Source organism: Hordeum vulgare, chromosome 7H (assembly GCF_904849725.1).
Source record: "Hordeum vulgare subsp. vulgare chromosome 7H, MorexV3_pseudomolecules_assembly, whole genome shotgun sequence".
Lineage (NCBI taxonomy): Eukaryota > Viridiplantae > Streptophyta > Magnoliopsida > Poales > Poaceae > Hordeum > Hordeum vulgare.
Genome location: NC_058524.1, coordinates 369,813,938 through 369,825,606, shown reverse-complemented (window position 1 = coordinate 369,825,606; position 11,669 = coordinate 369,813,938). Strand labels below are relative to the sequence as shown.

At 41.4% G+C, this 11,669-nt stretch overlaps 1 protein-coding gene and 1 long non-coding RNA gene across 2 annotated transcripts; one reads left to right on the top strand and one right to left on the bottom strand.

Annotated features, from left to right (window-relative positions):
* The first annotated feature begins 1,028 nt into the window (after window positions 1–1,028).
* Window positions 1,029–3,325, top strand: LOC123408912 (probable E3 ubiquitin-protein ligase BAH1-like 1). The gene is made up of 5 exons (XM_045101936.1): window positions 1,029–1,154; window positions 1,845–2,096; window positions 2,174–2,437; window positions 2,809–2,946; window positions 3,263–3,325. The coding sequence occupies exons 1-5, from the start codon at window positions 1,029–1,031 to the stop codon at window positions 3,323–3,325; spliced, it is 843 nt and encodes a 280-aa protein (XP_044957871.1).
* Window positions 3,326–7,872: 4,547 nt separating this feature from the next.
* LOC123412486 lies at window positions 7,873–8,614 on the bottom strand. Its single transcript, XR_006613521.1, has 3 exons — window positions 8,563–8,614; window positions 8,027–8,135; window positions 7,873–7,922 (listed from the first exon to the last, which is right to left on the bottom strand). It is a non-coding gene; the product is annotated as an uncharacterized LOC123412486 (long non-coding RNA).
* Window positions 8,615–11,669: the final 3,055 nt, after the last annotated feature.

The following is an 11,669-nucleotide window of genomic DNA, read 5'->3' as shown; positions in this document are numbered from 1 at the left end:
TATAGGGTAAACCCGGATGGTTTAGCCCTCATTAATACATTGAGGTTATGACAAGTCCGATGACTTGGCATTTAGGGTGAACCCGGTGTGTTCAACCCTTAGCAGATATGATGATATTTGTAACCTGTTCTTCAAACTAATTCTTTAACCTGATGCATATACCTGATCATTCCACTCAGATGAGTTACACTAAAGATGCATGTTACTGTTATTCTTCGCTATAAATGTTCATATCATGGACTGTTTGCGAGTACTTTCAAAGTACTCACTGGCTTGCCACTGGTTATTTCATTGACCAGGTATGAAAGTCAGGATATGGTGAAGATTAACTCGGTGACGTTCTTGCGAGCTAGGATGCTTCCCAGTCAGAATGCCTGTAGGTTAAGGCTGATGCCATGGGTTCACGCTTTCAACCAATAATTCCGCTATTGGTCTAGTTTGGTGCTTTGGCCTTTAAGGCCCGATGTATGTAAGACTCGACCGAAGTGGTCATTTATTGTATCAAACGGTATGTATGGATGTAAGACTCTATTATTCAGTATCTGTGTTCAGTGAGCATTGATCCTTCGGATCACTGGCAGGGCGATCTCGACTTACCAGTCGGGGTCACCACACAATGACATGCCACCCATGCACACATCCAGCTATATCACCATCTGACATCCATCCATCCATGTATTTACAGGAAAAAAAAGAAAAGAAAACCCCACCCACAGCCCAAACCCTAGCTCAGACGCCTCCCTCCTCCCCATCTCCTCGCCGCCGCCACCGCCTCCCCGTCCTAGCCCCGTCCCGATCCAGTCCTCCCTCCTCCCCATCTCCTCCCCGCCGCCACCTCCTCCCCGTCCCAGCCCCCTCCCGATCCAGTCCTCCCTCCTCCCCATCTCCTCGCCGCCGCCACCTCTACACCTGAGGATCGCCTCCGGCGGCAGGATGCGGTGGGGCCGCTCCCCGGGGTGCTCGTGGGCATCAGGGACAACCTCTGCACCGCTAGCATACCCTCCACCGGTGGGTCACGGATACTGGACATGTTCCAGCCCACGCACGACACCACGGCCGTGCGGCGGCTGCGCGAGGCGGGCGCCATCATGGTGGGGAAAACTAACCTCGAGGAGTTCGGCATGGGGAGCACCACCGAGGGCTCTGGGTTTCAGGTTTGGAGGCCCACTGACCAGATCCTGTATGTTGTTTTGTCCATGTTCGTTGATGTTTGCATCATCTGAGAAAAGTGCTAAGGATGCGTATTTATGCTGGTTTGTAGGGGTCAATAAAATAAAATTCGGTGACTTACTTTGTATAAGTCTTAACAGGGAACGACATACTTTTTGATTATAATAAATCCCCTCCCATCTTTCCCTTTTCTATGAGGTCCTCACCAGGATGTAAATTTGATGTAGAACTCAGAAAATTTTAGGGCAGTCATACTTTCTGATTATAATAGAAGTATTTTGTATACACCAAAAGATGTTTAAGCTCACTATCTGGTATACTCTGCAAGTTAGAAGCACCCAAAAGGATACCAACTGTCAATCTTCCCCTTCATCAAAGATTAAGATGGTCTAATTTTCATCTGTGTAATCTGTTTCTCTGGTTTTCTGCCATTCGTTCTTTCTGTGAAAGGGGGAATATAATTTCACTTTGTAGGATATTTGGTTCCATGTTTATCAGGCCCACCTGATAGCTGTGAAGTGTTATAGGTTTTAGTACCGGTGATTTACTTTTACAGCTAGAACAATTATCTTTGTTTTCTTTGATTTGGTTGATACTACGCTCACTATTTTCGTATTTTTTTTCTACCGAGTCTACTGTTTGTGCCACTGGTATCCTGACTTGTGTTATCTTCTTGTCTAGTGTGTGATCAGATGTTCTTTATAGAACTCACCAAGGAGGCTTCAGATATAGCTGGCTATTTCAGCACTAGAGTACAGCATCTTCTAAATCTTCATGTTCCTTCAGGATTGCAAAGGTATATATGGCGCGTACGTCAATGCTTCATAGATGATCAACAAATCATGGTTCAAGAAGGCAGACTGCTAATCAGTTATGTGACTATGAATGCTATTGCCATTTGCAAAATTCTCAAAAAATATGACAAAGTAATTTGTTCGTCTCTCAACTGTTATTCTACAAATATCTTCAGGATCTTCCTGCTAATATGCTGTTGATTTGGCAGGTGCATGGTTCTGTTAGCGGTAGAGATTTCAGGAGCAAGATGCAAACTGAGCATACTGAACTGCTGCAATCACCTTGGCTGATTGAGCTGGGTGCTTTCCATATGAACTGTGATAGTTCAGATATTGATGAACCCGCAGGCTTCTTCAAAAACGGATTCTTCAAGAACTTTTCCTCTGACTTGACAGCAACACATCCAGTAATGACAATGGCCATTTCTGAAACTATGAAATATGACTACAACCTAACTTGTCCAATTTGCTTGGTGAGATTTTGTTTTTTCCTATATTTCTTCATCTCCTTATACTTTATTGATCTTGGTCCTAAGTACAAAAACGGCAACAAGAACATCATGTCTTTATTAACGACTTGAAGTAAAAAAAGTGGTAGCACCACATGCACATCGTTTGTACAGCGTGATACTCATACTTATCCCAAATTTGGAAACTCCTGTACATTGTGTTTGCAGGATGATAATATTCTACTCCCTCCATAAACTAACATAAGAGTGTTTAGATCACTATTTTAGTTATCTAAACACTCTTATATTAGTTTACGGAGGTAGTACTTCGCTAGGCCATAGGATATGTTCTTGTTAGGATTTTTCTAACCAATGGTTTTTTGTCGCTTGCGTAGGACACAATATTCAATCCATACGCGCTAAGCTGCCGTCACCTCTTCTGCAAAGGCTGTGCGTGTGGCGCTGCATCCGTGTACATCTTCCAGGGTGTCAGGAGCGCGCCTCCAGAGGCCAAGTGCCCTGTATGCCGAGAGGTATGCGAGCAACCCTATGTGCTCTTATGTACTCGCTCCGTCCCAAAATTATTGTCTTAGATTTGTCTAGTTATGAATGTATCTAGTCATGTTTTAGTATTTAGATACATTCATTTCTAAACAAACCAAAGACAAGAATTTTGGGACGGAGGGAGTATCATTTTGCATCTCCTGTGCATCATCGCAACTGCACCGTAAATAAGAATGCCGTGTTGCTTACATTAATTTCCATGGTAAAGATATATTTGCTCATGCCGCCAGTATGAATGTAGTTGCTACCTGACACTCGAGACTAATTTTGTTCCATATACTTCAGGTTGGTGTGTTTGCTCACGCCGTGCATATGAATGAACTCGACCTGCTCATGAAAACAAGGTAAACTGTTAAGACTTAACCAGCTCTCCCCTTGTACGCAATGTGTGAGATTCCCCCTTGTGGGAGTGGTTGGGGACAGAGTGTGAGACGGCATGTGCACATGTGCAATTCCTGCAAGCCAACAACAGGGTTGCCCACACTCGGTATCGGCCCACCTTGATGGTATATGTTTCGTAATCCTGGTTCACATCAATGGTATTATGCAAATCATGCGTTACTCTTTGATATTGCAATTATAGTGCCAGCGCTTCGTGGGAAGGATTATGGGAAGACAAAAATGAGTTATCTAGATTGGGATGGGTTCACAATTGGATACTACGGTCGCATTTTTGAAGCTCGAAACAAGACCAAAGGTGGTTCTTTCGAGGTACAAATTCTGCGTGAAGATGAAAAAAAAGATTCTCAGCTTCCTTGGCATATATATTCGTTGAAGTATAAAATCCTCTGCTTTTCATTTCCATGTAGGGTGGCGATAAAGAATCTTATATTTCTCTTATATTGTTTCCATATTATGGTGTACTTGTATTTCTCTTATATTGTTTCCATATTATGCACTTATGCTTAGTGAAAACTGACAACAGTCAATAACCACTCAAAGTACCTTACTATATCTTGTCCAATAATAATTACTATAGTATTTGATGCTGCCTTCTTTTTTGAGTTATTCAAGTATGGGTCATTCAACTACATTTTTTGCCTACAGACCGGTATATCTTACTTCAGATTAATCATTTCAGCTTCACACAATTAATTAAGGCTAAAAGGGGTCAATTTTAGGACTCTTCATAATTTAGCTGTCATTTTTTTGTATTGTTATTGTTCATTCCATCTTTATAGGTTACATCATTGGTAGTTGGTTTAATTGGCTAGACTCAAACTTCTCTCATGTGAGTTCAGAAACATTTGTCGCTTCAAGGTTTCCGCCATGGATTGCTTGTTTTTGTGCCTTGTTTCTATTGTTGATCTGTATCTTGTAGCTCTTAAAAATATGGTTGTTTCTTCTACAGGACCTCCAGGCCTAAGAAAGTTGAAGTGTGAAGCCTTGAAGCCAATTGTGTGAAGCTCTACTTATCCAAGAATGCATATTATATATTGTAATAATAGACATATCTGCTTTGTAACAGATTGGAAAAATTGTAATATACTACCTTCGTGTTAATTTGATGAATTTCACATGTTCTTTCCGCTCTATTTGAAATACTCATATCGTATGCGATTTTAAAATGTGTGAAATGAAAACCTGACCAGAACTTCTTGACATATCGGACAAATTATGAGAAGAACGTGACAAGTGGGACCTACACACAAAACTAAAATTCAAAAGGCCAAAACTGAAACTGGACCAAATGTATTTGGGAACTAAAAGGCCAGGGCCCAAATTATAATGATACAAAAAAATTCGAAAAAATACTAAAGTGGTTGTAAATAGGCTAAGGCCCAATAAGAAAAGGCCCAAAAAAATAAACTAGCCCATGTGATCAATTGAAATGGGTTGGGCTGATTTCAACTATGATGTTTTGATTTCGTCGTAATTTTGCCACGTAGGACTGCGTTAGATTGTCAACGATGATTTAGGATCGTTGTAAAGGTTACGACGATCCAGAAATCATCGTAAAAGGTACGATGATTTCGATCAAAACGTCGCTGCTGTTCATTTGTGACACTCTGTTTTCGATGCTTGGTTTTTCGTCGTGAGATGGTCGTAAACTAAAAACCATGACGATGTAGCGACGAAAGTATAGCGTCGTGTATTAGCATATTCCTTGTAGTGTGAGGCCTTCGGGGAATCTGACAATGTTAAGGCTGCCAAACAGTGGGTTCCCGTATGGATGCATATCGATGCAACCAGGTACAACATCGAGATCATCGACAATGATAGCTTGACATGGGCTATCTCAGAAGTTAAGTGGCCCACCCACAACCCCTTGGGTTCAACCCTAGTTTACCTAACGCAAGGCCCAACCACTGATCTCCTCTACTTCGCTCCCTAGAATTTGCCTTCCTTCATCCTCATGGAGCCTCTTTTGTTATTTTTGGAGGATACATTGTATGTCGGTGGCTTGGTATTGTCAGCTGACAAGTTAGTCCTCATCGACTATGCCAACAAGGGCACCCTATCAGTCTCTTCCAAGGGGTAGAGCCCATCCATGACAGGGAGGGAACCCTGCAGCCATGCTCTTCCAAGGTGCAGGAGCCCATCCACGACATCAGGGTGGGCACCTTGTATCCATTCTCTTCCAAGGGGAAGGAGCACATCTGCGACAACGGGGAGCACACCCAAAATCCATGCTCCTCTAATGGGAAGGATCCCATCTGTGACAGGTGAGGAAGCCCTTGTCATATTTAATTAGTTCACTCTTGCTAAGTGTATGGACAGTGTAGTTAAATTACATACTTACCTACTTCAGTTCTATCACATGTGATGTTCAGTTATACAATTTGATGTTTAAGCACGATCTACGTTCTATGCAATTTCAACAATACACTATCAAGGCCTATTTTTGGTTGCTATTAAGCCTTTTGTATTGAACACACACTACAAGAAATAAGGTCAATTATGACTCCCTATATTGGTCATTGATTCATCATTCTTGTTGTTTATTGAACTTTTTTTGACCAAAATTACAAGGTCAACAGTTGGCCGTCAAGAATGAACAAACTTGACCTTTCTAAAATTTTGGTCATAGATCTCTGTTGACTAAAATTTTCATTTGGTCATTACCTATTTGTGTGCGCCACGTAGGATCTGACGTGGCTGTGCTGACATGGCATATTCCACTCAAATTGATGTTTCCAATAGTTACTTTCTGCTTCTTAGAATGCAAACATAAACTATAGATATGCGTATTGGTAGATAGTGCATGTTCTATATATATATGCTCTGCCCCTTCGCCATAATCAAGTCCATGTATAACTTCTATAGTTTAACCTGCATGTATATGCTCTGCCCCTTTGCCATAACCAAGTCATCTAGTTCAGCTCTTAGCATAAAATAAATATAACCGAGCAAAGCAAAGACATGTGAACTATTGGAAGTTAAGTCGGTTTTCTATTGGTCTTTTTGTGGTTGGCCTATAAAGGATCAAATAAGGAGATGAAAATTAAAATTAAAACAGGGAGAAAGAACAAAAGAATTTGAGAAAACTTATGGTACATAGATACATTTCTTTGAGATATTCAGATGTGTCAAGTGAGAAAACTTATGGTGCATAAATACCTTATGAACATACAAAACGCACCTGAAGCTCCTCAGGATTTTTCTCCTCAAATACAATACCAATTAGTTGGCAAGTGACCTGCATGAACAATATTTATGAATTTATGTGAAACTATTAAGAAACCATATATGTATTTTATTCATTTCAAGCATCACCAGTATTAGAAATATTCTTAAAGTGTGTCAGCCTATATCATTATGGGTGTGAATGGTTGCCAGAGCCAGCCAGCATGAGGGCTACAGCAAGGTTGAGCAAGGGAAGGCCTCTTAGGATGCAAGAGTGGTTGCCTAGTTTACACTCTACATTTCCCATTAAAAGCTTTGTGCTCAACCTGGTCGTGAGGAGAAGTTGTTTGATTGGCTGGATATGGGTTGGTTATCACCCCTGGAGTTGAGAAAGAATATTACGCCAAACTTTAGTATGGTATATATTTTTTGCCTTCACAGCCTTCATTTTTTTTCTTAGTAGCCATTATCAAACCTCACTCTACGCTCACCAAGACTGTCCCTCTATGTCGGGTCCTGGAACTACTCACACTCTGAGGTATTCTCCGCATTTTGTTGTGTGGCCTTTTATGGTTAGTTATTATTGAAATCATTTAACTATTGACATGGTTGAAATGGAAGATTTCATTGTCCTCTCAATTAGGTACCAAAACAAGAGAAATTTTCATATGGGATGTATGTAAATACATAACATTAATGTGCCAACCATGAGTTCGGCAATTTACCCTATGTACAGAAATGTAACCATCACAATATGTCAATAGAGGTTCTATTCCATGATTACAGCAAGTGGTCACTAGGTAAGGCCAATGCATTTGAAGTGTATGCTCACAGATCCTAGACATTTCATTCAGTAAGCTATTTAAGGTGAACTCCAACCACCAACACCACTGGAGAAAGATATTAGCGTTATTTATGTTATAAATACAATATCCTATAGGCACAAATCTCCCTTTTCGTGCATCATCAACCATCAGCATTGCAATTGCACCATGTAAGTTTCAATACATATCTGATCTCCATACAAACCAGCACTGGAGAGCACTGAATCAGAGGAAGAGAACATACCCTTCTGCAGTCGCCTCGCCACAATCTGCCGGGTCGTCAGCAGGGCTAGCACATCGAGCCATAGAGCTAGCTAGCATGAGATTCAAGGTAGGGTCGGGCCGGCAAAATCCCCAATTCGGCAACCAAGCAAAATTACCTGTAAACTAGCAGAATATCTTACGTGCCAGTTTGGAGCAGGGCCAAGTGCAGGAATAAAGTGGGCGTGTATCTGGCTGTTGTCTAGGGCTAATAGCATTAAACCACTATTCGAGAAGATGCAAACATCATTGATAGAGCCATTATCACGTTCAATGCTACTCACGTTGTTTCCCTAAATATGAAATAGTGAGATGAGGTCATCGTCATCTAACAAAGAAATCAACGTCACTCATGAAAAAATGAGGTTTAGCACTTTCAGAGAAGGATGTAACTCACTGTATTAGGATCCCAAACTCTCACTATATGCTTATCAGCAGTTATCAGTTTAGGTTCGGTAGAATTAAGTGTCTGGTGCCACTTGATATTCAAAATTGGACTGCCATACCTGCGATAAATAAAGAACACCCATTACATACTTACATGCACATGCTTAGTGGAAAGTACAATATCTAACACAAGAATGGTCAGCCATTTTTTTATGATTTAGTCAAGCTTCATATCCCTATGTATAAAGCTTATTCTGATCTGGAGTTGCAAGATTCCAATGAATACATAATACACTTTTAGAACAGCTCCAATTGGTACTGTTCTGTATGACCGGGATAACATGCTATGAGAAATATAAGGTCCCATTTGGAATGAAGGATCCGATGGGAATCTCGTCAGAAACCAAACATGTAGTGAGAATGGATCTTTTGTTTCCTTAAATTCGATATACATTCCTAATGGAATATAAAGAAAATAATGGTTAAAATGTTTCATGCATAACAAGCGAAAAATCTCTTCCCGTAATAAAAAGATACAGATCTTACATGTGATCCTTGACTCGCAGAGGCGAATACATGCGTATGTCATATATCGATACTTGTAGAAAATCCAAACACAGCTGAAGTATATGAATAATAAGCTTAAAACAAATTAAATATCATAATTTGTAGAAATTAGATTATCAACATTATCAGTTTGTTAGACAGGATGATCCTTTCATCCAGCCAATGAATACACAACAAAATCAGCAATCATCACATGACTTCAGGACGAAAAAAGAGGCTACCAAGCAAAATTACGTGCAAACTAGCAGTAAGATAATCAATGGTAGTAAACTAGCAGGTAAAATTCGGCAACCAAGCAAAATTTCCTGTAGGCTACCAAGAAAAATTACCTGTAAACTAGCAGTAAGATATTCTTTGAGACATCCAAAAAACCTAGCGCGATCTTCTCCACTGGATGATCCCAATTTGGCAAACCAATCCAATCCACTAAGAACAAAATATGCAGCGGCTGAAGCTGGAACCGCTTTCCTACTGCCTAGGATGCAGGTTAACTGACAGTTAGAGTAGATGAGAAATAAAATAAACCACAGTACCAGCAATATAGCAAGTTTACTCTGCACTAGAATGACCAAAGTAACTAAATGAAACTACAGATGTGGCCACTCAGGAGATCTAATCAAAATAAAACATGATTCAAAGTGTTCATGCAAGCAAGGGGTGTCTTGGCCGTGCAGGGAGGCCCTGTTTCCGCACCGTTGGCAGAGGGAGGGGGCGCAACATACTCCCTCGTATATATCCTAACCCTCGCCGCCGGTGTGCCATCTCCGCCGTTGGATACCTGGATGAGCTTGAGGCCGCCGTCCTTGACGGTGACGGAGATGGTGGACGAGTCGGCTTCGATGTTGTTCTCGACGAGCTCCTTCACCGCCGACGAGGGCCGCTGCATCACCTCCCCCGTGGTGATGCGGTTCACCACCGACTCCTCCAGACGCCGGATGCGGGGCTGCTCCCTTCCCTCGCCCCGTCGCGCGGCGCCGTGTCGTCGACCTCCATGCCCGTACAGAAGTTAGCTCATGAGGCTATCATCACCAAGGTAACATCAAGTGAGCCTCATGTGGACAACGGCACTACTTCTAGTCAAAGTACTATATTTCCATGTGCTAGTCCTCGTAATTCGTCTACTCATAATGTTGCTACCTCGTGTGATGAATTACTTTCCTTGCCTTGTTGCTCTAACATTGAAGCTTACACTTCCTCTAGTACTTGCATTGTCACTAACCGTGCAGAGGAAATCGAAGAGCTCAAGGCCCAAGTCACTTCCTTGAAGAAAGACTTGGAACAGTGTCATGAAGGGATGTCCACACTCAACAACGTCCTGTGTGAGCAAACATCTCCGAATGACAAAAATGATGTTGGAGTAAACTCGAACAAGAACAAGAGTGGCCTAGAACAAGTTAAGAATTCGGCCAAAATCATTTGCTTCAAGTGCAAAGTTAAAGGGCACCATGTTAGATCTTGTCCTCTGAAGACGAAGTCTCAAAGTCACAAGCAACAAGGGAAGCGGCCACAAACTCAATCACACACTCAGCTACAAGTTGAAGGAAGGCCTCTTCCCAATAAGACCCAAGCCAACACTCCCCGAGGTGAGAAATCAACTGGGAAGAAAACAAAGGGTAGATGTTGCTACTTATGTCGTGAGAAGGGTCACGTCGCTTCGTCTTGCATGAAAGGTAACTTATCCAACCCAATCACTATTGATGATAGCTATTCCCTTGGGAAGGATAAAGTTGGCAATGGGTTTGCCAAGTTTGTTGGTACTCAAAATGGTGTCAAGAAAAGAACCATTTGGGTTGCCAAGCGTATTGTGACTAACCTCTTAGGACCCAACGTAGTTGGGGACCAACAAGCTCAAACTTGATCAACAGGTGGAATTGGAGGACATTGGAGACTTGGATACACAATAAAGATTTAAGGACTCTTCATCATTCATATTATCTCAAGCCAAGTCATTTGGATTATTGAGCCCATATCCCTTATCCAATGTGCCTCTTTGGGGCAACTTGTACTTAAATTGTTTACATTGAAAGTTGCCTGCCCCACTCCTCATGTGTAGGTTTGGTACCTAGCATGTACTTTGACATGTTGCGCCTACTAGTATGATTGTTATGTGTTATCTATCATGTGTAGGTTGTTATGTATGTCATATAGTTGTGTGTAGTCCTGATCATTACTTGCACCCTAGCTGCACCGATGTGTGGGTCTTTTGAGACGTTAATAGCTCATCACATTAAGGGGGAGTGTTCTGCTCTACGCACGTCACTAACCCAAATGTGTATATATGTATTGGACTCCATCTGGTATTCACGGTGCAAGATTAGCCAATCAATTCGTTTGATGTCAATGCCATCCGAAGGTCAAATTGGCATCCACTTATCAGCTTAGTTGGATGCTTGATTGCATTGTATGATAAATACATGGATTATCACATTATGGGAGTGTGATATGCTTTGTGCACGTCACATCCCCTGGTAAGATAAAACATCCGTTGTATGCCACTCAGAGTCTACCACATGGGGTTATTCTATAACTGTGTGGCATGTCATGCTCCACATGTCTTAATTCACATTATAACCCTGTTGGTGTCTAAATCCCTTAGATGTGCGTGAGTATAACGTCCTACTACACCAACACTCATGGCTTAGCCGATAGATCGTATCTAAAAGAAGGGCATAGTTGATGCATGCCTTTCGAATTATTTCTCCACACTATGATCTAACTAATCGGGATGTTAACGTATGACATCTAAACATTATGCTTATGATTGAACTCCCATATCACACTTGTGTGAGTATAAAATGATCTTTGTGCTCGTTTGGCACCTACCACCACTGATAACTCTAAATGCCCTTGTGTTCTCTCTCACTTGGTATCTCTGGCTTGGTAGTGTTTTTCATGGTCATTTTATTTCTCTTTTGTCCTCATTTGACCTACTTAACTTGCCGAGAAATTCATGTCTCTCCCGGTAATCTCCCAAGATAAATATGCCATTTCAAATAATATTTGAATTTGGATTTCAAACCAGGTGCAAACTAATGTTTTACCAACCACACTAGATCATATCACTCTTCATTTCATGCCATGATCAT

Excerpts from the sequence above, each read along its gene's own strand:
- LOC123408912 (XM_045101936.1), top strand. The coding sequence starts at position 1,029 with ATGTTCCAGCCCACGCACGACACCACGGCCGTGCGGCGGCTGCGCGAG. Across the intron at positions 2,097-2,173 it reads TTCTCAAAAAATATGACAAA|GTGCATGGTTCTGTTAGCGG; the intron begins GTAATTTGTTCG and ends TTGATTTGGCAG. Across the intron at positions 2,438-2,808 it reads TAACTTGTCCAATTTGCTTG|GACACAATATTCAATCCATA; the intron begins GTGAGATTTTGT and ends TCGCTTGCGTAG.